This window comes from Misgurnus anguillicaudatus, chromosome 8 (assembly GCF_027580225.2).
Source record: "Misgurnus anguillicaudatus chromosome 8, ASM2758022v2, whole genome shotgun sequence".
Taxonomy (NCBI): Eukaryota; Metazoa; Chordata; class Actinopteri; order Cypriniformes; family Cobitidae; genus Misgurnus; species Misgurnus anguillicaudatus.
In genome coordinates this window covers 36,773,011-36,796,464 of record NC_073344.2, presented here as the reverse complement: position 1 = coordinate 36,796,464, position 23,454 = coordinate 36,773,011, and the positions used below count along the sequence as shown (strand labels likewise).

The window sequence follows — 23,454 nt, the reverse complement described above, 5'->3', positions numbered from 1 at the left end:
TCCCCTTAAATAAACCAATATTATATCGGCTGGGCCCTGTAGGACTGCCCTGACCCGAATGCCGTTACTGGCCAATCAGAAAGCTGCATGATGCAATTGCACTGGGGGCGGAGCCCACACAGCCCTGCCGCGCTTTTTAAGGTATCTGCATGTCAAAGAAAAACAGTTAACGTTTATTTACTATGCAAAGGGGAAACACTGCACATACTTACGGTTTGGTAAAGAATTCTCAGACGAGACTAACAATGAAATTGATCTCAATCTAAAAGATTATTATGAAGGAAGTCTTTTATATGCTCGGCCATCTATGTTTGACATTATAATAAGCTTCTGATTACTTAAACTGAATGTTTCTATGAAAATCTCAGCTTCTAAAAATGAAAATGTCATTTGTCATCTCTGTGGGACAGTGTTATCCGGGCACTTGTGATATTAATTGATAATATTAATAGAATGGGTTTGTTTAGGTAGAGGGAGCTCTGAATTTGGGCTGATATAAGCGCAGAGAGAGGGAGGGAGATAGTGTTTTTCTATACCATCATTGACTGACAGTACAGGTTTTGAGCTCATAATCTTAACACTGTCTCCTTTTTCAACCATCTCATGTTCCCATGGAAACATTGCTAAAAAATGATAATAAAGAACTTGAGAAAAAACTTTGCACTTTTTTCCTAACATGTAATGGAGAATCCCTAAAAATACTGAAACCAAAATACAGCTCACTTAGGTAAAAATACAGTATACTTTGATGTACTAAAAATACACTTATATACCAGCAAATACACTTTTAGTACATTGTTATGTTTGTGCTAAATACTTAAACTGATTTTTATTGTGATTCTCAAAATAGTTTTTTTTTTTTAGTTTTTAAGGAGTTCTAAAGAAACATTTTTGTATATTAAGTACAGACGTCAGACGGCCTTGCACGTAGGCAGCGTTTGGAGGGTAGGGGGGCACTGCCCCCCCCAGACCAGAGCCACTTATGATTTTGTCTTGAGGTACAAATAAAATAGAAATATAAAAATTCATATTTTATTTGTCTAATCTTGATATTTTAATAGGTGGACTGAGTAACTCAAGGCTAAATAGTTTTAATTCAAGGGGCAATGAATCTGTTGATTTTATTGTTTTCTACTGTTGTCTGAGGTCTACTTACACTCTAAAAAGAAAAGGTTCTAAAATGAACCTTTTGAAGTTCCTGGAGATTGCAACTGTGGGGGAACCTTTAAGGTTCGTTTTTGAACCTTTTTAAAAAGGTTCCAATTAGAACCTTCTTTTAAAGGTGCTTTAAAGAACCAGCAGAGTTCCTTTTTGAACCTTCTTCTGGACATTATAATAATAATAATTATGACTATTATTATTCATTACTATCATTACACTTTTTCATAATAGACACAACATCATGATACTTTATTAAATGTTTATTGCAAACATGACAGCAATTTAAACAAACATTAACAAATTCATTCAACATTTAACAGAATGTAACTGAATATATCATTGTAAGGAATAATTGACAACAGGCCATTGAATTATAAGAAAATAATGCACACCCAAGGTGGTTATGTGGCACGATGCGAAGCGGGTTACCGTTACACCTCGGTTGTGCATTATTTTCAGATAATTCAAAGGACCGGAGTCAATTATTCTGCTTATATCACGATTACCACAAACATTGCTCTGGTGGCTATTTTTAAGAGATTTGACAAGTAAGGTGTGTCGTTATCGAAAATAATGCATACCCATGGAATATTTCTCAATCAATCAGAATAAAGCATTCAACAGCACAGTGGTATAATTTAAATATAATTAAAAATAATGTTGATACCTCCACATCATGTATTTACACTCTACACTATGCCATTACATAAACATACATTCATTTAAACAAGAAATTGGCCATTTTAATAACTGCAGGTGGCATTTTTGTTTTGTTTCATTACATACATACATAGACATTTTTTACAGTATATTCAATATATTGATATATATATAGATATTTCAAATATATCTTATGTTGATTCATCCACATCATGTATTTACTTTCCACTTTATGCATTTACATAAACATACATTAATTTAAAATTTTATTTTTCAATGCTGAAGATGAAGTAGACTGCACAAGCGCTATAGTGACATCTTCTACCTCAAAGACTTTCACACCTTCCATCATTATCTCTAGGATTGAATCTGCACCCAAAGGGCTTCCTTTTATAGAACTGGGTTGGGTGTATTTGGTACCTAAACAAGAAAGTGATAATGTTATACAAAGCTCCTACTTGGATTTAATATTATAAACAAATATTATTTTAAACTTTAAAAACATTCCAACTTCCCAGTTCAGATGCTTTTTTAGGAATTTTTACCTGTCACAATCATTGGCGGCCGGTGACTTTTTAGGGTGCACGATGCGAAGCTCGCCATGTGTGTGGTTCGTCCTTTCAAAATATGTGTTCGGCGCGTCATGTGGACCATGTGCATCATGCATCTTGTCAAAATAAGTTCATGCTGCCCATGCATCTAAAAGGTTTATGATAAAAGTGTGTAATGAGTTTACTGTTAAAGGTGCAGTGTGCAATTTATAGAAGGAACTCTTGACAGAAATGCAAAATAATATAGAAACTATATTATCAGGGGTGTATAAAGACCTTTCATAATGAACCGTTATGTGTTTATTATCTTAGAATGAGACGCTTTTATCTACATACACTGAGGGTCCCCTTACATGGAAGTCGCCATTTTGTGCCACCATGTTTCTACAGAAGCCCTTAACGGACAAACTTTTTTTATTAAGTTGTCTCCGACGATGACATGTTTGTCTGGTGATGGCTACCGTAGCGTCTCTATGCGTTTCAGAAGCGAGGGGTGAGCAGTGGACTGAGCTGTTGGTTGTAACTCACAACATCACCACTAGATGCTGCTAAAATGTACACACTGCACTTTTAAGTTAGTGTCTTGCGAGTATTGAATGTGTCTTTTTATCATATCATTTCGATGCATGTGCAGCAGGCACTTATTTTGACAAGACGCATAATGCACATGGTTTACATGACGGGCTGAACACATATTTTGACATAACAAGCAACACACATGACACTCCGAACACATATTATTAATTAACGCCCCTCGGAAGAGAAGTCACCAGCCGCCACTGGTCACAATGCAATACCGGCTTTAAAAAGTTGATATTAAAAGATAGGGTTGAAAAAGGATTAATATAGATTTAAACTCTTAAAAGATAAACTTAGCCACATACGCTCACCTGATTAATGACATAAAGGAATCTTGGGCTCTCCTTGAAAAGAAATGGAAGCAACATGGTAGCAGCAGCAGCCATTGAGAGACCTTTAATAAAAATTATGAAATTGCATCTGACATATAGTTTCATTGTTTATTGTCATTCTTAGTTTAACATGTTACATTACCTCTGTGTGCCAAATCAATGTAGGCTTGTTTTGCTTCATCCAGTTCGCTACAGATATCCACTCCAACCTGTCTTCTGTGGCACTCATTAATCACTTTCTGTGCCACCAGGCCTAGATTCTTCAGCATGTTTCTTTCAATGTCTGTGTCAAGTATGCTTTGGACCTCAAATGCAAGCTGTTAGAATCCAATATAATGAAAATATTAACAGATACAATATTTATTTTTTTGCTTTTTAAATTTGAACAATATTCTACTCACAACTGAAGGGACTTTAAGGGCTGGATAGGGATTTAGTCCTCTCAGTCATTCAAGCATTCTTGTTTTCACTTTTTCAAAGTGCACCCCAATGCTGTAATCATCTTCCCCTGTTCAGACTTTCCACAAATGTATGCATTATTAACTTTACTGATTTTCAGTGGCGGCCAGTGACTTCTTTTTTTGAGAGCGCTCAATGCGAAGTTCGTCACAACATGTATGTAGCCCGTGATGTGTGTGGTTCCTTTTTTCAAAATATGTGTTCTGCGCTATGAGAGATCCTGTGTGCATCACGTGTCTTGTCAAAATAAGTGCCTGCTCCAAACGTGTCTAAAGGGTTTGTGATGAAGGGGACGCTCGCGTTTGCCAGATACTCGCATAATCTCATGCGTAATCAGAATTTACTGTTAAGGGAGTGTCTTGTGTGTATTTTGTGAACGTGAGCATCTCTTTTATTATAAATGGTTTTGACGCGTGTGCAGCAGGCACTTGCTTTGACAGAACACGTGATGCACATGGTTCACATGACGCAACCAACACATATTTTGAAAACGCAAGCAACACACATGACACCCCGAACACTTATTTGGATTTAGCGCCCCTCGGATGAGCAGTCACGAGCCGCCACTGCTGCTTTTACTGAATCCTGAAGATCAGTCTGTTTGTGACAATTACCTCTTTCTATGCTGCACATGTCTTGGTGCTCCTCAGTTTTATAAAATAAAAAACACAAAGCATTTTAAAATTATAATTGTCCATTAAGGTGTCACTTTGTCTGACATGCTTTACCTCTGCACTGGTTATCTGTTGGACTTTTGATGAAATCTTGTGGTTCCATTCTCTTACCAGTCTCTCAAGAACTGGTATTTGGTGACAAGGGATAATCACACCTTGTTTAATTGGTAACTTGTTGGACACCTGAAAATGGAAGATATATAAGTTCAGATTCAAAACCCTCTAAGTGCGCCTTGTACATGCTTTCTTGTAAATTAGCGTTTTTTTTTATCAAACTCTTAATGGATTCTGTCAACAAACTGTTGTTTCTAAATAGCCTGAGGCAGAAGTATTTGATGAACATGTAATACTTGCCTGGAGCATTCGATGAAAAGTTGACATAACTTATACAATTAATTTTATATTAAAGTGTATTATATTTTTTAAGTTAAAGTAACAAAAATATATATGTTAATTCGACAAAAATGCTGCATATTTTTTTATAGTGTAGTAATAAAGTAATTAGATGTAAAACACTTACTCATGACTGATGTGTGTAGTCTTGGTAGGCATTTCAGTCTTTATTTGTTTCTGTGTAGTCTAATGAATTTAACTTGATCCTTTATTTTAGGAAAACATTTAGCTCATATTCTCAGTTAGGTTAATGAACGTATCCCCATCAATTTCATTCTCTAAAACAAGGAGTAGAAGATGATAATTTGAACAAAAATGCATGCTGAATTATATATTGCAGCAAACATACATTTTAACCTAATCTATAGGAACTGAAGATTTTGTTTATTTTGCCACAACTATTTAATCCACGTGTGAATTCAAATTTTGGGCTATTTTGGTGATAAAGGCCAATATGTCTTTTTATAGAAAATGTTTGTTTGCTGCATATGACACAGTTAAAAAGAGTAGGCATTCCTGTGAGATCAACCTTGAAATAATTAGGAAATTAGGATAAATTTGTGGAAACTTTTTCCAGTCAACCAGTCACATCTTGAGTAGTCCATTGAATAACTTCTGTGATCATATTTGTTTCAGTCCCTAGAAAAATAATTGCAGTTTAGATGAAAATGATATCACATAAAAGTTCATTTGCAAAGATAAATATACATTTATATACTATTAATAATGTATTTACAGAACTATATCAAAAATAGGTTACATCACGTTTGTGATTCATATCTGAAGATTCCCATTATTTCCAGACATCTGGTCTTAGATATGTTCTTCAAAAACACTCAAAATATGCAGCCCACGCTTTAATATTAACATAAGGCTACATAACATTAATGTTATCTTCTATTTTTTATAAAGTGAATAGTAAAATTGTTAGGTTTTACCTCAGATAGGTGCGCTGTTCCTCTCAGTCCCTGTGCTCGCGCTGCAACGGTTGTAACGGTTTTTGCGCGTGAAATCTTGCGCGTGTATGCGCGACTGCGGCTGCTGGAATTATGTCGTGAACATTAATTACGTCATGGTGCTGATAGGTCTCGGTTTCATTGACTTACAACGTTTGCTGCCAGCTAAACATATTGTTTCATTGGATGTGGCCGTTGTTAAAAGATTATGTTCTTGCCAGCACTGTTTCTTATTTATTTTATTATGCATGCATTAAATAAGTTCTGAATGACACTTGGAGATGCTTTTAGTGTGTGTTATAGGTACCTGGCGCAAACCATCTATTCAGTTCATTTGAATAGACCCAAATGAAGCTTAGGCTATATCTATGCATTGTACATACTGCACACACACGCGCACGCAACCACACACACGCGCACGCAACCACACACACACACACACACACACACACACACACACACACACACACACACACACACACACACACACACACACACACACACACTCTCTCCCTCTTTGTTAATGTTAATTAAGGATATTATTATTATTATTATTATTATTATTATTATTATTATTATTATTATTATTAGTCTATACAAATATAAAATCTTAACAGTCTGACTCCATTTGAGAAAAGGTTCATAAAGGAACCTTCACAAAAGGTCAGTTCTAAAATGAACCCTTTGGCCACAACAAAGGTTCTAAAAAGAACTGTCCAAATAACCAAGGGATATTCATAGAACCTCTAAGTTCAACTTTGAACCTTTATAATTACTACAAGTTCATATTTGAACTTCTGGGTTCTTTTTTTAACTCTAAAGGTTCAATGTCTTCTAAGAGTGATGTTCATGTGGTTTTTACAATCAAAAACATCAAAAGCAATAAGTAATAGGCTATTTTGTAACATGGTTCTGATTTTGTCTGGAGAAAAGCTTTGTTTGAGGAGCGGGCCGTATTGAAGACCTGGATGTAAACGCCCACTGCTATGATTGGATAGCTTCATTCCCCGCCATTACATGAACAAAAATATGTTTGAGCCACAAAAAGATTCTGGGTGCTAAAGATGATACACATAAATGACTATATGTATGGTAAAGTAGAAACAAAACTTTAAACTCGACTTGATTAAATTACCATATACAACACAGTAAGCGCGCATTGCAATCTAAACTGCGGCTGGTAAGTTCTTATCAATAACTTTGTATATTTCTATTGTGCTTGTGAGGTTGCTCTTATATACACATAACGTTACATACACAGTTATATGATTTAAAAAGCTTTGTTGAGTGTTGGACCTTTCAAACGCAACTGGCCTAAATTACCGTATACAACACAGAAAGCCGGCATCAGAATCTAAATTGCGCCTGGTAAGTGCTTCCTTATCACAAACTTTGTATATTTCTATCGTTATATTACAGTCGTATTGTTGCACCTTTATTAATCGTTTAATGTTTTTAGTAAATTAAAACAGTCAAATATACGTGTTTAGACACTGATGTTAAAACAGGACATATCAAGCAATCTCTTACTATGCAATAGTAAAACGCAGTAACTTAAATAAAACATAATGTTTTACTTACTGTGTATACTGCTGTGTCATTTTTGTCAGATGCAATATTAGTGGTGCTTTTAATCGCAGTCTCTATGCAAATCCAGCATCGACTTGTGGCTTCTTTACAAATGAATCCGCGGTACACAAGCTGGAACTTCTTCAAAAACAAACTTTAACCACGCATTCCTAATGTTATGTTCCGAGCCTCAGAGCGTCTGTGTTCTTCCCATAGACGGTTCTTCCACAACCGAACACTCCGTTGGGTACTCATAACAGATCACCGCGTCAAAATAAATGTCTCTCAAGAAAAATGTATTTAAAAGTAATTTTAGTTACATTTGGCAATTTTTAAAGACATGTTTACTGATTGTTGAGACACTGCATGGTTTGCTTTGCCCCTGGCCCACACGTTTGTCACGCGGAGCTGTGGGCAGGGCTACAAAAGTGGTCATTGTATTTGGGTTTGGGGAGTTTCAATTCTACTCTGACATCATATTTCGGCACATTCCTGAATAGACCATTTTCCTGGCTTGGTGCCAAAAACTGTTATATTTTAGTAGCACAAACGTTTTCAGTTTTGAAACTTGCAGGATGTTCATTCAAGTATGATGACCTCTTATATAACAAATTATCAAGTAAAAAAAAATTCAGATTGTTTGATTCACCGCTCCTTTAATTTGAAACATATTTAAAAACCACAAAGCCACACTCTCTCGCTTATCTCAAAATATTGCAGTACCCTTGTATGCTGGTATGGGATAAATCAGCCACAATCTGTTTCTCAATTCATTCAAGTATAATGCATTGCATAAATTGCATTTATAAAAGTATAAAATATAATAATGTGTAATATTTAAAAAAAGACTTAAATTAAACATCAAAAGTGAATGTTATTAAAAATTATTTAGCCATATTAATTCACTGTAAAATGACATATTAACATATTGTCACATCTAAACATCTGGCAATTTAAAATATGCAACACTGTTACATTAAAACATTAGGCAAATTAATGGCAACTTGTCTATTTTGTTAGATTTGATTAAATTGTTCATAAAGGTTTCATAATTGGTGACGTGATCAAATATCAGTAGTCTACTATGAGCATTTATATTTCTCATGAATATTATGATTGAACCAGCATTCAAACTTTATTGGTTGGCCAATGTAAAAGACTACAATTTTGCCATCATCCCAAACTAGTGGACACAGAAGTGACAAGATGAGAAACAGAGTCCTTGATTCCCTCTGCTGCCATCATTAACATTTCTCTCTCCATACAGCCAGATCCTGATGAGCAAACAAAAAATCGTATTAAGAAAATATTCACTGTATTTCTGTTTGGCTACGAATGTAAAATATTACACAAGCATAAAACTGGTGCCACATCTACCTAATTCTGACAATCTTCAACCATGAATGCATATAAACGGTTCAACAGACCTTTGGGTGTGCATGAAGAGAGCTCATTTCTCAGTCTCTGTACAAGTTTACAAAGTTCCTCTTCCATCTCTGTGTCATCTGAGCTAAAAGGGTCTTCCACTGCAAAAGCATAAACAGATGGCTGATGTGCAGAAAGATCCTGTTGTCCATACAGTTGCTCCTCCTCTTTCTCCTTTAGCCACTCCCCCTCGTCCTCAGTACCTTGCTGCTCCTGCACTAGGATACTGTCCGTTTCATACAGATTTGTGCAGATGTCTTCCGATGCTCCATAAACAGTCTCCTGCTCCACTTCTTTACTCTCCAGTCCTCTTATTTGTTCCCGATGTCCATTGCTCTCTTCTGCAACCTCTTCACTGGAGCTCTCGTGAGGTTTTAAACACTCTGGTGGTGTCCAGTCTTTTTCACTGATGCAGTCGTCATCTTGGTTTGAGCGAGAATGCAAGTCGATTCTGAGTTCATTATTGTTCCTCAAACTTAACACCTGAGATGACAAACAACACTTATGTTTGGCAATACAAATAAAAGCCAACAATATTAGTATTAGCAAGATTAATAGTGTATTAACAATATTAATATTAGCAAGATTAATAGTGTATTAACATATTTAAAATGCTAAAAAGACGAGTAAGAGACTCTTTTTATTTTTATAAATTATGCCTTTGTTTATAGATGTAATTTACTTAACAAATTAAGTTCAACAATTTCAACTTGTTCTTATGAGTTATGTCAAGTCTAAACTTAAAAAAGTTGGTTGAATTGACTTGCAAAACCAAGTTGTTTTAAATTATTGCTGCATATTTTTTAGAGTGCGGTTGCCTTCAAATTTTTAAGTTGAATTAACTAAAAATTTTAGTCAACCTAGTAACTTCGACCTTGGGTACAGTAATATTGACGGAAGTTTGAGCAAGAGGGGGAGTAGTCGGGAATGATGATGTTACTGCGCGCTGAGGTTGAAGTGCTGCAAACTAAGTGCTCTTGCGCCATACAATATAGTTCTCATTTTTTATCTGCTTAAAAAAAATCGCCACGTTTAATTTTGTGCCAGCATACTTACTCGTGTAACAGTCTTTAAATAGGGAAAAAATGGAAGTGTTTGGTGGCTTCTAAAATCATCCCTCATTGAATCCTAAGAAATGAATGGGGCTAGGCTAAATGCTAACACATTCACGAAGCGCTGTACAAAGATTAAGTGCACGCATTGAAAAAAGATAGAAAAAAGTTGAGGTAAGAACTTAGTAAAATATTGAAAATCGGTGGTGTTTTCCTTTAATCCAGAATCACATCCTACCAAAGACTGTAAAAAAAGATGGATGACGCCCGTTCGCCCTTTTCCAATGGTGAAAAGTGAAGCCGTCAGTGTCTCGATGTGGCGCTGACATCTTGGGTCTTGAGTCTGCGCAGTAGCAATTTCGGGACCAGTCCTGCCCAGTAGTGAGCAGGAACTAAAGCCGCGAATACAAGGCCCCGCCCTCGCTCTCGCAGAATGCGCATATCACAGCTGTCAATCATGACGTGACACCACCGTTTTTATAGCATTAAAGCAACACTATGTAGTTTCCATGTAAAAATGACTTACAGCTCCCCCATGTGGTTGAAAAGCGCAACAGTGCCTGGTATCAGACACTCTTCTGCAGGCAGGGGGAGGGGGGGAGCTATGTTTCCTACCCTCCACCGCCACTTTCAGAGTGTGCTTGTTGCAGCTAGGAGGCTGCTCAGGTTGCAGCAACAGTACAATTTGTCCAGTTAAAAGTTGTTCTATCACTGAAATCATTTTAGAGACATTATTTAAAGGTAAAAAACTACATAGTGTTGCTTTAAATAACTAACTAAAAACAAACTTATTTTAAAAACAAACACTTGAATTTACATCAGCGTGATAAAAAACTACAGAAAATGACAGAAACCAGCTTCGGAAAAAAGATAATTGAAGTGTAATTAAATTGTTTAGTTGGTCTCAAGTCCCATTGAATAACATGGGGAGGCAGAGTTTATGACCTATACTGGGACCAGTCACTGGGGGGCGATCGAGACGTTTTGGCTTCACTTTTCAGGGCTTGGGCGGCACGCTTGCATCCTACATGGTGAAATCACGTCACCGTACTGGTATGTAGGTAGTATTATGTAAATCAATCCATCTTACCTGACTGACTCTTTCTAGTTCTTCCTCCAGATGATGGTTATGTTGGCTCAGGGCCTCCATCATAGTCTTCAACTCAGTGCATTTGTCTTCCAGTGAATCGTGCTCTGACTGTGCAGCAACTCTCCATACCTGAAACTCTTTCTCCAGGAGCCTGTTCATCACACCAACCCAACAAATACAGACACACACCGTTGAGAAAATGACATGTAATGTATTATTCCAGTGGTTTAAAATGTCAAAAATGGGTTAATATTGACAGAAGTCACTGTTAGCTCACCACTTGTCTCTCTGCATATCTTTCATGGCTTTCTGAGTTACACTGAGGTCTTTTTGGAGAATAGCTGTTTCTTTCTGTAACACAGTAAGCATGAGGGATTATCCACTACAACATCATTCATTTTTGTTTTGAAAACCTTGGTGTTGAGACAGTGAGGTAAATTACCTGAGCTGTCTCTGTGTCTTCAGTCTGCAAACATTTAGACTCAACTGTCAGCACAGGAGTGGAAGCAGTCAGATCTGTGTCAGACCCTGACGTCTCTTGTGTGTCATTAACTACTACTGACCGGTGCACTGAAGGAGATGGACTGAATGTGGACACACACATATAGATGGCATCATCTTTATGCGTTTTGAAGAATATTTTAAAGGGGGCATTTCACAAGACTTTTTTAAGATGTCAAATAAATGTTTGGTGTCCAGAGTACATATGTGAAGTTTTAGCTCAAAATACCAGATAATTTATTATAGGATGTTAAAATTTCCACTTTGTAGGTGTGAGCAAAAATGTGCCGTTTTGGGTTTTCATTTTAAAAGCAAATGCACTAAATGGCAGTGCTGTGGTTGGATAGTTGCAGATTAAGGGGCGGTATTATCCCCTTCTGACATCAAAGGGGAGACAAATTTCAATGCCATATTTTTTCACATGTTTGCAGAGAAATAAAGTTACAGGGTTGATTTTTTTTACATTTGCTAGGTTGATAGAAGCACCGAGGACCCAATTATAGCGTGTCCCGTTTAAAAGTATAAGATATTGCTTGCTATGTATTAACTTCGTATATAAGGAAAGAAATAAAGAGCTCAGATGCAAAAGCCACTATGAGATAATGATACTGATAGAATCTTCTCGGCATGTATTATACATTCATCAAATACTTTTGCTTCAAATCCGCTTAGGCCATTCAGAAATACTGCTTCGTTGGCAGAATGCCATGATTTTTCAGCAAAGTCCTTTGGTGAAGACAAATTGGATGAACAACGCGCATACATCAGTGCAAGAGTTAAAGGAGGTTTACTGAATATATTAGGATTTTGACTGAACTTCTGAGTCTTTTCTGAACCTTCAGTGTGCAAGAAAGCACCGTGAAGTGGAGAGATACATTGAAAAAAAAAGATTCATTCAATTTACTCAATTTTTTAAGGTAAGTGGTTGCAATCAATTTATTTAAGCTATATTTAAACAAAAATTTTTTGTTTTGTGTTGTATTTCTATCTTTTTTGTAGCTTAAATAAATTAATTGCGACCACTTACCTTAAAAATTGAGTAAATTAAATGAATATTTTTTTCAGTGGGTAGGATTGGGAAACAATATTTTTTTCCAAAAAAGCTTGAATGCACTTTTTGCTGCGAAAGTCAAAGTCAAATTTGTTAAATGCCAATTAAATGACAAAAGTGACATTTGTGAAAATGGCATTTGAGTTATGGACTAATAACCTTTTCATTGCCATTAAAGTGAAATTACTGAATCTCAACATAAAAGTCAAAAAATTTAAAGAGATAAAAAATGCTCATTTACAAGAAAACATGTTAGAAGTACTTAGAGGGTTTTGCATCTGAACTCAAACATTCACCACAGTTGTCATGTAGTTTTGATCAAATTAATATTTCCTGCACACATAAAAACGTATATACTTGCTAAATTTTTACATGTACTGCAGCTCTGCGCTGGAATCCGCTCTCAAAGCTCTCTGTGTCCTCTCTGCATCTCTCCTGGTGCGATGTCGAGGAAGCAAAGCGTGTCGAGCACTGGAGGCCAGTGACGCCACTGATTCTCTCCAGGATGGCTAATAAACATAACCATAGCAAATATTGGTTAGAAGATGATGCAGCATAACTTAAAGGAAACTACTCAGTGAAAATGCTGGTTAGTCAGTCATGTCTTTTAAGACCCTGTTAAGTTTAATTAGGCTATAGTATAGACAAAAAGTTTGCAGACTTTATTTTTAAAACTTTTTTCCTCTATACAATTAAAGTCATTACGGTCCAAAACAACATTGTGAGTAAATGAGTGAGTGACCTTTTATTGTTGAGTGAACTATGCCTTTAAGAGAATATATGAAGAGTTTCGTTGCAAAACAAGATAACTCCGTTTTTTTTTCAGAAATCTTGTTTTTTGGTTGTGCATTCCAATTAATATCAATTCAGCTGCAATTGGTTTGTTTTGATTTAAATCTTCATAACTTAAAAATACAGCTAAGTAGCACCATAAAACAAAATAATAACATAACAACATAATAATAAACATGTTTTGACAAAAATGTTAAAAATTGATTTATCTCATTTTGCAATGAAACTCTTCATATGTTTTATACATATTTTACACATAAAATTGAATATGATTCCCATTGTTATTAAACCTGAGTGCAGTACTCCAGTACAGGATGGGAGGGTTTGTGCTTCCTACTGCGTCTCTCAGTTAGAAAACAGTTTTGGCAGAGGTGCGTGTTTAGACACTTAAGACAGCGATACCTGTGGAGAGGTCATAGGTCAGGCTGCATAACATTCAATATCTAATAAAGATTGCTTTTGAAATTTAAGTTGAATAAAAATTCAAGAAGCAAACTACATGCAAAAATAGCATCAAAAGAAGTAGAAATAAAATTGAATTTCACATTTTAAGTGCTTCAAGTCTTATTTTTTAATTTTATTTTTGAATTAACCATAAACAAACTACTTTTTGATAAAACACAATTAACATATTATATTAATCAATGAATAAAATGCAAGAATGCCTAATTATTGTCATGATTCCCTTGTCATCTGCCATCCCTTTCCGGACTCCACTTCTCATAATCCTTTGCACCCCGTCATCAATCATTCATCATTGTCATCACCTGTTCCCTATTATCCAGATAGACCATTTCAAGAAATGTAAACAACACTGGTCCAGGAGCACTTCCTGTTTCAGTTTTTTAACACTAGATAAATGTTGGGATAAAATAAACCAACAGAACATATAGAACTGAATTAACTGAAGTTAAATAAACATCTTAAAGATAATGATATATGTGAAATTGAAAAATAATGTCACAAACTGTAACAGGAAGTGTTTCTGGACCAGTGCTGTTTACATCTTTTGAAATGGTCTATATATATTCACTCCTTTGTCATTGTCATTTGTCAGTTCTCGTCTATTTAACTCCTGAGTAAGTTTATGTTTGTCTTATGTGCTCCTGGAATCACTATTAAATCTACTTTATATCGTGTCCTGTGTGTGCAAAAAGGCAATTATGATTTAACCAACTAATAATTTTTCCAATATATTATATAGGGATGACTCTGATCAATATATTAATTGATTTTAGTTATATTTATTTTATTTTATTATTTGAAACTAATATAGTAGACAGTTTGTGAATGGCAAAATCTTTATTTGGCTTAATTTAGAAAAAAAGTATTATACCGTACATATACATTAAGCGGCACAAGCGTATGTCAATCTTAAAGCAAACATACTGATTTTTATAGAAAAACACTCACACATACCTGAGGCCAATGATAGGAAATGCTTTACAGGCATGACAGCGGACTCTGTGCTGTACAGTCTCACTCATTGAGAGTCTGTAAAGAGTGGAGAGCCATAACAACAGACAAGGTTCTGACTGAAGCCAACCAATAAAATGTTCTTCAGTCACACTTGCACCGACTACCTGAGAAAAAAAAAATACAAAACATCTTACTGGTGAGTTTTGCAGGTATTTATACCTGGTGAAGATCTGGGCTGATAACTGGAAGGCTGTAGTATCAAACTCTACATGTACTGTAAAAAAACAATCAGAATTTAAAAAGAAGAAATAAAGAAAAAATGTTCCGTATAAAACGGTTAATTGATTAACCATAAAAAACTTCACATATACAGTGATAAACTAAAATTGACAGATTTAACCAGATATATTTAAATTTTTGTAAAATAACATAAAATGTGTATTGAAAAAATTATGACATTTTTACAGTTAAAATCTCTGTAACATTCAGTAAGATGAGATTTTCAGTAAAATACTGTTAAAGGTTATAGATTTGGTAAGTTAAAAGTAGGCTTATAGTGATGAAAAACACCCTTGGGTGTCTTTATTTGATGATATTTCATTTAAATTATTATGTTTCTGTTACCAGGTATGTACATACATGTGTTATGTTACATTTTATGTTATGTAATTGATGTTTATACAATAACTTAAGTTTTACACGTGTTACCCTAATGATATTTGGTTTTTCAGTCTATGGAAATGCCACCACTGATGACATTTCTGGTGTACACTCAGCTAAAGGATTATTAGGAACATCTGTTCAATTTCTCATCAATGCAATTATCTAATCAACCAATCACATGGCAGTTTATTGCATGGCAGTCAATGCATTTAAGGGTGTGGTCCTGGTCAAGACAATCTCCTGAACTCCAAACTGTATGTCAGAATGGGAAAGAATGGGTGATTTAAGCAATTTTGAGCGTGGCATGGTTTTGGTGCTAGACGGGCCGGTCTGAGTTTTCACAATCTGCTCAGTTACTGGGATTTTCACGCACAACCATTTCTAGGGTTTACAAAGAATGGTGTGAAAAGGGGAAAAAATCCGGTATGCAGCAGTCCTGTGGGCGAAAATGCCTTGTTGATGCTAGAGGTGAGAGGAGAATGGACCGACTGATTCAAGCTGATAGAAGAGCAACTTTGACTGAAATAACCACTCGTTACAACCGAGGTATGCCGCAAAGCATTTGTGAAGCCACAACACGTACAACCTTGAGGTGGATGGGCTACAACAGCAGAACACCCCACCGGGTACCACTCATCTCCACTACAAATAGGAAAAAGAGGCTACAATTTGCACGAGCTCACCAAAATTGGACAGTTGAAGACTTCGATTTCTGTTGAGACATTCAGATGGTAGAGTCAGAATTTGGCGTAAACAGACAGAATGAGAACATGGATCCATCATGCCTTGTTACCACTGTGCAGGCTGGTGGTGTAATGGTGTGGGGGATGTTTTCTTGGCACACTTAAGGGCCCCTTAGTGCCAACTGGGCATCGTTTAAATGCCACGGCCTACCGGAGCATTGTTTCTGACCATGTCCATCCCTTTATGACCACCATGTATCCATCCTCTGATGGCTACTTCAGCAGGATAATGCATCACGTCACAAAGCTCGAATCATTTCAAATTAGTTTCTTGAACATGACAATGAGTTCACTGTACTAAAAAGGCCCCCACAGTCACCAGATCTCAACCCAATAGAGCATCTTTGGGATGTGGTGGAACGGGAGCTTTGTGCCCTGGATGTGCGTCCCACAAATATCCATCAACTGAAAGAATGCTTTCAGCACCTTGTTGAATCAATGCCACGCAGAATTAAGGCAGTTCTGAAGGTGAAAGGGGGTCAAACACAGTATTAGTATGGTGTTCCTAATAATCCTTTAGGTGAGTGTACAAACCTTATAGAGAAAGCCAGAATAAAGTTAGTTTTAAACTGCAAAGTTGTATACATGTTTCCTATATTTTTTACAGTTGTCGATTTTTACCGTTTTTTTACAGTGAATTTATGTATCAGTTATTACTGTAAGTGGATAAAAGCAACTGAAAATGATTTATTATTATTTCTGACTCTGTCTGCAAAATCCAGGCTAAAGTTTCGTAATCTGATGAAATTATGAGTATCAATCCTTGATTTAAATCATTGATTTCAGTCTTTGACATGTCCTTACTCAGTCAATATTAAATATATCAAGGTTATATTTTCACAAAATGTTCTTTACATGATGTTGGATGATTTTATGTAGAAAATAATCAATGACAAAAAAATACTGTACCCCTTTAAAACAGGAAGCCACTGCAGTTTCAACAGCGCCAAAAACATGGTTTTCTTGAACCACTGCTGGAACCTTAACAAACAACACATGTATATTAAATCTCTTTTACACAGCATTTAGGTCCCAGAACATTTCCATAAATGTTCTGGGATCGCTCACGTACAGAGAACCTAGTCTTTGTCTCACCTGACTGAGGTCTTTCAGCAGGATTCTAAGTCCAGTTTGACTGATAGTGCCACTGACGTTATTATGTTTTCCAATGTAGCTCTCAGTCAAACGAAACAAAGCTGGAAAGACACAAGCACAGACCACTAACCCATGAATGAAATGCTCTGCCCAAAGTATATTTGTCCCAACAATGAGAAAATTCCACATCCTAAAAGTCAGAAAGAGAGAGACAACTGTGTGTCGTTTTGTGTATGTGGTTAACAGACCCCTTTGTTTAGCTGACAGAGAGTCTCCAGAAAGAGCGATCAATGCAACCTCCACTGACCTCAGCAGGATAGCACCTGTCTGCTCTCTAACCGAAGGCAAATAAATATTTAGTTATTATATACATAAAAGCAGACACATAACTGCATGATGTATTAGTTGTGTTCACCTTTTACCTGTCAAATAACTTAAAGAGGAGTCTAGTGGTCTGATCTGTCGCTTCAAGCACCTCTTGACCAGAAAGTTCCTTCGATATGTTCAGAAATAACTGTTGTAGACTCTGTCGTACATCTTCCTGAGAAAGTCGAACCTTTGGGTCTGCAGAACAGTTTATTGGGTTTAAAACTGGACGCAGATCCTGCAGTGTCACCAGGTGCACTGTACATGCACGTTTGAAAAGAAACACACAATATATAAGTTGTAATGTAATGTTATAAAGCCCAATAATGAACAATTACTTTATGAATAGAATATACAAACAATACAATATGGAAGAAACAGCTTTGTATTTTGCATAAACAAAAAAAGACTCACTTTGGCATAGTTTTTGTAACGAACGAAGCTTTAGTGCAGCGCGATACACAGCAGGACGAACCTCATTCAGACCCTCTATAAGAAATAAATTGAAATATAATATGCAATAAATATATATTAAGAAAAGACTATGTGTTATTGCACTTACAAATATTGCATTTAAAGTAGGGCTGTCAAAAGATTAATCACGATTAATCGCATCCAAAATAAAAGTTTGTGTTTACCTAACATGTGTGTGTACTGTGTGTAAATATTATGTATATATAAATACACACACATTCAGGTATATATTTAAGAAATATTTGCATTTAAATACTGTATATACATTTATATAATTTATATTATATATGAATATAAATATTTTATATATAAATATAACCAATTTTTCTTAAATATATACATAATTGGGTGTGTTTTTATATATAAATAACAATTATACACCGCACACACACATATGTTAAGCCAACACAAACCCCCACCCTGGATGCGACCAATCGCGATCAATCCCCTGACAGCCCCAATCTAAAGATATGTTTAAAAAATGGACAGGATTATCTTTAATAAAATCTGAAAATATTATGCACTGCCCTGATATAGTACATGCACAAAAGCAGACAACACAATAAAGGAAATCTAACACAGCACAGAATTAATTCTATTAGGGGACAAAAGTAAACGCAAAGACTTACCAATGTAATTCATGTCCATAACAATAAAGCTGCTGAAGCTGTGCCTTATTGATATAACAGATTATTATATACATTTATATCACTTTTTATATCATCTATCTATCTATCTTACATTATGTAATTTAATCGTGGATGGTCATCTTTAAAGTAATAGTAAACATGCTGCTCACCTAAGCGTTATAACATGAAAGTGTTTCTCCTTTTGTGCCCTGCTAACAGCGCCTGTTGAACAGGACCTGTCCCAAACTTGCATACACAAGCTGACACATTAACCTGGTTTGTATTTCTTATTATAAATAATGGATGAACACAGAGGCTTCATTTGACACAGACCATGTCAACATTGTAAGTTAATATTAGATTTATTACTCTCTATACATGTTTTACAGTATATTTGTAAGTATATGAGAAAATACATATTGCAGAACACTCCTGCATAAAAGAACCTTAAGCTAAAAGCGGCTATATATTTGCAGATATACTTTATTTGCTATTTGCATTAGTTGCTCACATGGTTGTTGGACTGGACTAGCACCCTTGTTGAATAAACATATGAATTTCATGTTTTTAACTCACCTGTACATCGCTTTAAACTGACTTATTTTCCTCTGTGAAATTCACATGGTCAAACTGAATTTGAAGAATTCGCCTTTTGAAAGAACTGATGTTTATTGATTGAAAATATTAATTTCGTGCACATTTTTTATTTTTAAATTTACCAAATACATTTTCTTTTTTTGGCAATAAACATTCTGCAAACTTTGTCAAAGTGAAATTTATGGGACCATCTGGGAAAAAATGAGATAAACAAACATAAAAAGAAGACATATAGTAAATGATGGTATAAATTAGGCTTAAAAATAAATATAAACTGTTATGGTCCAAAACACAGACAAGCATTCAAAACCTATAGTTTGGCACATACCATAAAACTTTTTATGACATCAGTGTACACTTTAACTTCTCATCATATGTCCTGTCCAATCAAATGCTCTTTAGATGCTGAAGCATCCCACCTTCTACATTTTGTTACAGTATGTCTTTGCTGGACTATGTCATAAATAAAAGGCTATTGGTTATTATAAAGGGGGGGGGGGTCTTCTCAATAGTTTAATTGCTCCATATTTCATATTTATAATAATTGCAAAAGAGAGTGTTTAGACATGAATAAAACAAAACAATTTTTGGATCAGCAAAAAATGGAAATAAGGATAATAAAATAAGAACAAATCAAGAAACTATAAGTTAAAAATATTAAATTTTTTATAAAAATATTTAAATTATTTAGGAACAGAAACAGTGACGACTGTTGGTTGGACGATGCTGTGATCTTTGAAAAATTCAAACATCAGAATAAAACTTATTTTTGCATTTAAGTATTTGTTCATTCATTATTTTGCATGTTTTATTTACTCTGTGCTTTAACTTATTAATTCAGTGACGCATCAATTATTTCATTTGATAATTCTGCGTAACACAACTGAGCACCGCCCTCTCGCGGTGAGTTGTGGGTACTATCAGACGTTTGAGTTTCCAAGGATCTACACTTCGAATTTTCATCCAGTAGTCCATCCGGGAACTTTATGGATACTCATTTTAACATACTATGATTTTGGGACATACTAATTCTAATTTCAAATACTGTTTAAGGTGGATAGTAAGCAGATTGGGACGCAGGGTTGGAGAGACAACAAGACAACCCATGATGAACCAAAGAACTACAAGCACGAGACAGGAAAAAACAGGAACACAAAATACAAACTAAAAGTCCTCAGAACATACCACAATCACGAGACAAGGGTCCTGTCCCAAATGGCACACTCCGGACTTGTGGTCCTCCTCAGAGTCCACACTTTGATGACATCACGTAGTCCAGACTTTAGGGACCCTTAATGCGAGTCCACGTGGGTTCAACGGAGTTGTATTTTGGGACAGACTCGAGCATGGACTCGAGCGTCACACCGGAAATAGGTAGAGAAGTTGCCCATCAGTGTGAACTCCTCCCTTCCGTCGTCTGATTGGTCTGATTGCTCTTTCGCAAGGACTTCTGGGTTGGTAAAGTGCGCGAAGCCTGCTGCAGTGCGGGCTTCGCTGAAGACCGCATCAAGGGGGCAAAGGAGGCGCTGATGAGCACACTTCAAAGCGTAAAAATGACAGATGGGACACCCTACGGACTCGTGGACTAAGCGAGCACGCGCAATTTAAGGCCACGAGACCGAAAGTCCACATGAAGTACGCCATTTGGGACAGGGCCTATGTGAAATGATATATAAAACTCTGTGAAAAAGTATTTAATACGCCAAACCATCAAAATACCACCACAAGCCAGATGAAATACAGAATTACATCTTGGTATATTTAAAATATAGACTTTTCTGTCAGCAATCCGGGTTTAGGTACAAGTGTGAATTAAGTATTTCATAAATTATAAATTATATTCTGAGAATAAACTGTATAAAACATATTGATTCGAATAAACTTTTTTTAAACTCTCCCTCTTCTATAGATTAATGAGCCAAACTATTTTGTTCTGGTAAATTTAGTCATGTAGTCAACAGTATATTGTAGCAACCTTGTGGATCTGGTAGTGATGGGAGAAACAAAGCTTTTCGAAGCTTCGAATCAATTGAACCAATGGCCGCTACACATGCTTCGTTCTTCCATAAACGTAATTGGCTGGCTCTGCCTAGGTTATTTGCATAAGGCGATCTGATTGGCTGACGCATGTATTGCAGCTTGAAAAGTTGAGAAATGTTCAACTTCTGCCGCGAGCAACGGCACTGACACGGCACCGACGGATCCACAATTCAGTTTTGGCAACGCATGACGTCACCCATTAAAAGTGAATGGGAAGCATTAATGGTGACGCCCCGTGTGAATGCGCCGTCATCTTTTCAAGCGGCAACGCGTGCGTCAGTCAATCATATCGCCTTATGCAAATTACCTAGACAGAGCCAGCCAATTACGTTTATGGAAGAACGGAGCATGTGTAGCGGCCACTGTGATTGGCTGTTGGCCACGCTTCAGACAAGCCTTCCGTTAAGCGTTAACGATTACGCCCCGTGTGAATGCGCCGTTACTCGATCCGTACAGCAACGCGATCGGTTTCGCGCATGTGCGAAATGACGTCACTTTCTGTCTAAAGGACGGTGAAACGATTTACGGCAGTTTCTCATATTAAAGGGATAGTTCGGCCAAAAACGATATTAAACCCATGATTTACTCACCCCCAAGCTGTCCGAGTTGCATATGTTTTTCAGACAAACACATTTTCGGATATTTTAGAAAATATTTTAGATCTTTCAGTTGATTAAATGTAATATTACGGGGTCCAGCCATAGTCCACGACCTTCAAGTCCAAAAAAAGTGCATCCATCCTTCACAAATTAAATCCAAACGGCTCCAGGATGATAAACAAAGGTCTTCTGAGGGTAATCCGTGCGGTGTTGTTGTAGAAATATCCATATTTAAAATTTTATTAACGTAATTAACTACCTTCCGGTAGCGCCGCCATCTTAGGCTCATCCGCATTCAGGATGAGCGCTTACGCAGCATACAGCGGTTTCTCTGCTGCTGCTCTGTCCCCCGCCCTCAGAATTTGTCATGCGTCACTAAGAAAAGTGCGTACACTACGCTAATACTCTCTCCTGAGTCTAAGATGGCGGCGCTACCGGAAGGTAGTTAATTACGTTAATAAAATTTTAAATATGAATATTTCTACAACAACACTGCACGGATTACCCTCAGAAGACCTTTGTTTAACATCCTGGAGCCGTTTGGATTTAATTTGTGAAGGATGGACACACTTTTTTTGGACTTCAAGGTCGTGGACTATTGCTGGACCCCGTAACATTACATTTAATCAACAGAAAGATCTAAAATATTTTCTAAAATATCTGAAAATGTGTTTGTCTGAAAAACGATGGACATATGCAACTCGGACAGCTTGGGGGTGAGTAAATCATGGGTTTAATATCGTTTTTGGCCGAACTATCCCTTTAATGCTTTTCTCACCCTTGTCATAGCGCTTTATTTGCAAGTCGTACTATTTACAATTATGTCTGCCTTTCAACAATTGATAATATTGCTCGTGTAATGTCTGTTTTTGTGCAAGTTTGCTAACTCTGAATTGTTTTTGTGGTATTTTTGTCCTTAGCAATCACTAAAATAATATATACAATTTGTAAGGTTAATGTGCGACATTAAATAAAACGTATGAGAAAATGTTATGTAAAATTAAACTACATGTATATGGTTTACATATGTTACACATCATTTGGGAAATACAGATGTGTGTGTTTGTTTACATTTAATATTTCATTTTCTAAAGATATGTTATGAAACCATTCTTCTTATTGCAGCATAAATATACAAGTGTCTGTATTTAAGAAAAATGGATTACAAAAACACAGGACAAACTGATTTATTCAACTAATTTATTCATTAATGAATTTGTTTCCTCCCTCAATCACTCCCTCTCTCCCTCAATCACTCCCTCACTCCAGGAACATGTCATTGACCTTCAAGTCTTTTTCAACAATGCAGTAGGACAAAAAAATTCCATGTCCTCTTGACATTGAAAAATAAACAAAGTCATCCTTTGCCTCGGGGAATTCATCACACATGACCCTTTTGATGGCATTTTGTTGGTCATCAATGGTCATTTTCAGAAAAGCAGGCTCTGTCATCTCCCCACAGAATAAGTCTCTGTGACTGTGTACCCAGTTTAACGCTGTATACAGGTCTCTCAGAATGGTTGGCTGCTGCACCTGGTGAAGAGACAGGTTGTAAATCAAATATACAAAATTATAATGGCACAA

At 36.1% G+C, this 23,454-nt stretch overlaps 1 protein-coding gene and 1 long non-coding RNA gene across 7 annotated transcripts; both read right to left on the bottom strand.

Moving 5' to 3' along the window:
• Window positions 1–1,406: 1,406 nt before the first annotated feature.
• Window positions 1,407–6,203, bottom strand: LOC141365884 (uncharacterized). Of its 3 annotated transcripts, none has more exons than XR_012370829.1 (7): window positions 5,570–6,189; window positions 5,339–5,448; window positions 4,937–5,087; window positions 4,471–4,599; window positions 3,426–3,600; window positions 3,263–3,345; window positions 1,407–2,241 (listed from the first exon to the last, which is right to left on the bottom strand). It is a non-coding gene; the product is annotated as an uncharacterized lncRNA (long non-coding RNA). The 3 variants fall into 3 exon arrangements; XR_012370827.1 differs by having other exon boundaries at window positions 5,748–6,189; XR_012370828.1 differs by having other exon boundaries at window positions 4,937–5,448; window positions 5,570–6,203.
• A 2,241-nt stretch (window positions 6,204–8,444) lies between these two features.
• dytn (dystrotelin) lies at window positions 8,445–20,937 on the bottom strand. Of its 4 annotated transcripts, none has more exons than XM_073870837.1 (13): window positions 20,417–20,937; window positions 17,946–18,020; window positions 17,588–17,789; window positions 17,166–17,499; window positions 16,980–17,051; window positions 14,665–14,828; window positions 13,536–13,647; window positions 12,826–12,962; window positions 11,344–11,485; window positions 11,179–11,252; window positions 10,902–11,052; window positions 8,762–9,242; window positions 8,445–8,608 (listed from the first exon to the last, which is right to left on the bottom strand). In XM_073870837.1, coding segments are annotated over exons 2-13 (1,971 nt in total). In that variant the 5' UTR covers window positions 17,947–18,020; window positions 20,417–20,937; the 3' UTR covers window positions 8,445–8,507. The 4 variants fall into 4 exon arrangements, with proteins under 4 accessions (XP_073726938.1, XP_055070315.2, XP_055070314.2 ...); XM_055214340.2 differs by lacking the exon at window positions 20,417–20,937 and having other exon boundaries at window positions 17,166–17,266; window positions 17,414–17,499; window positions 17,946–18,154; XM_055214339.2 differs by lacking the exon at window positions 20,417–20,937 and having other exon boundaries at window positions 10,911–11,052; window positions 17,946–18,160.
• Window positions 20,938–23,454: the final 2,517 nt, after the last annotated feature.

Excerpts from the sequence above, each read along its gene's own strand:
- dytn (XM_073870837.1), bottom strand. Across the intron at positions 11,486-12,825 it reads AGCGCAGAGCTGCAGTACAT|TCCATCTCCTTCAGTGCACC; the intron begins GTAAAAATTTAG and ends GTCCACATTCAG. Across the intron at positions 11,253-11,343 it reads AAGACACAGAGACAGCTCAG|AAAGAAACAGCTATTCTCCA; the intron begins GTAATTTACCTC and ends ACTGTGTTACAG.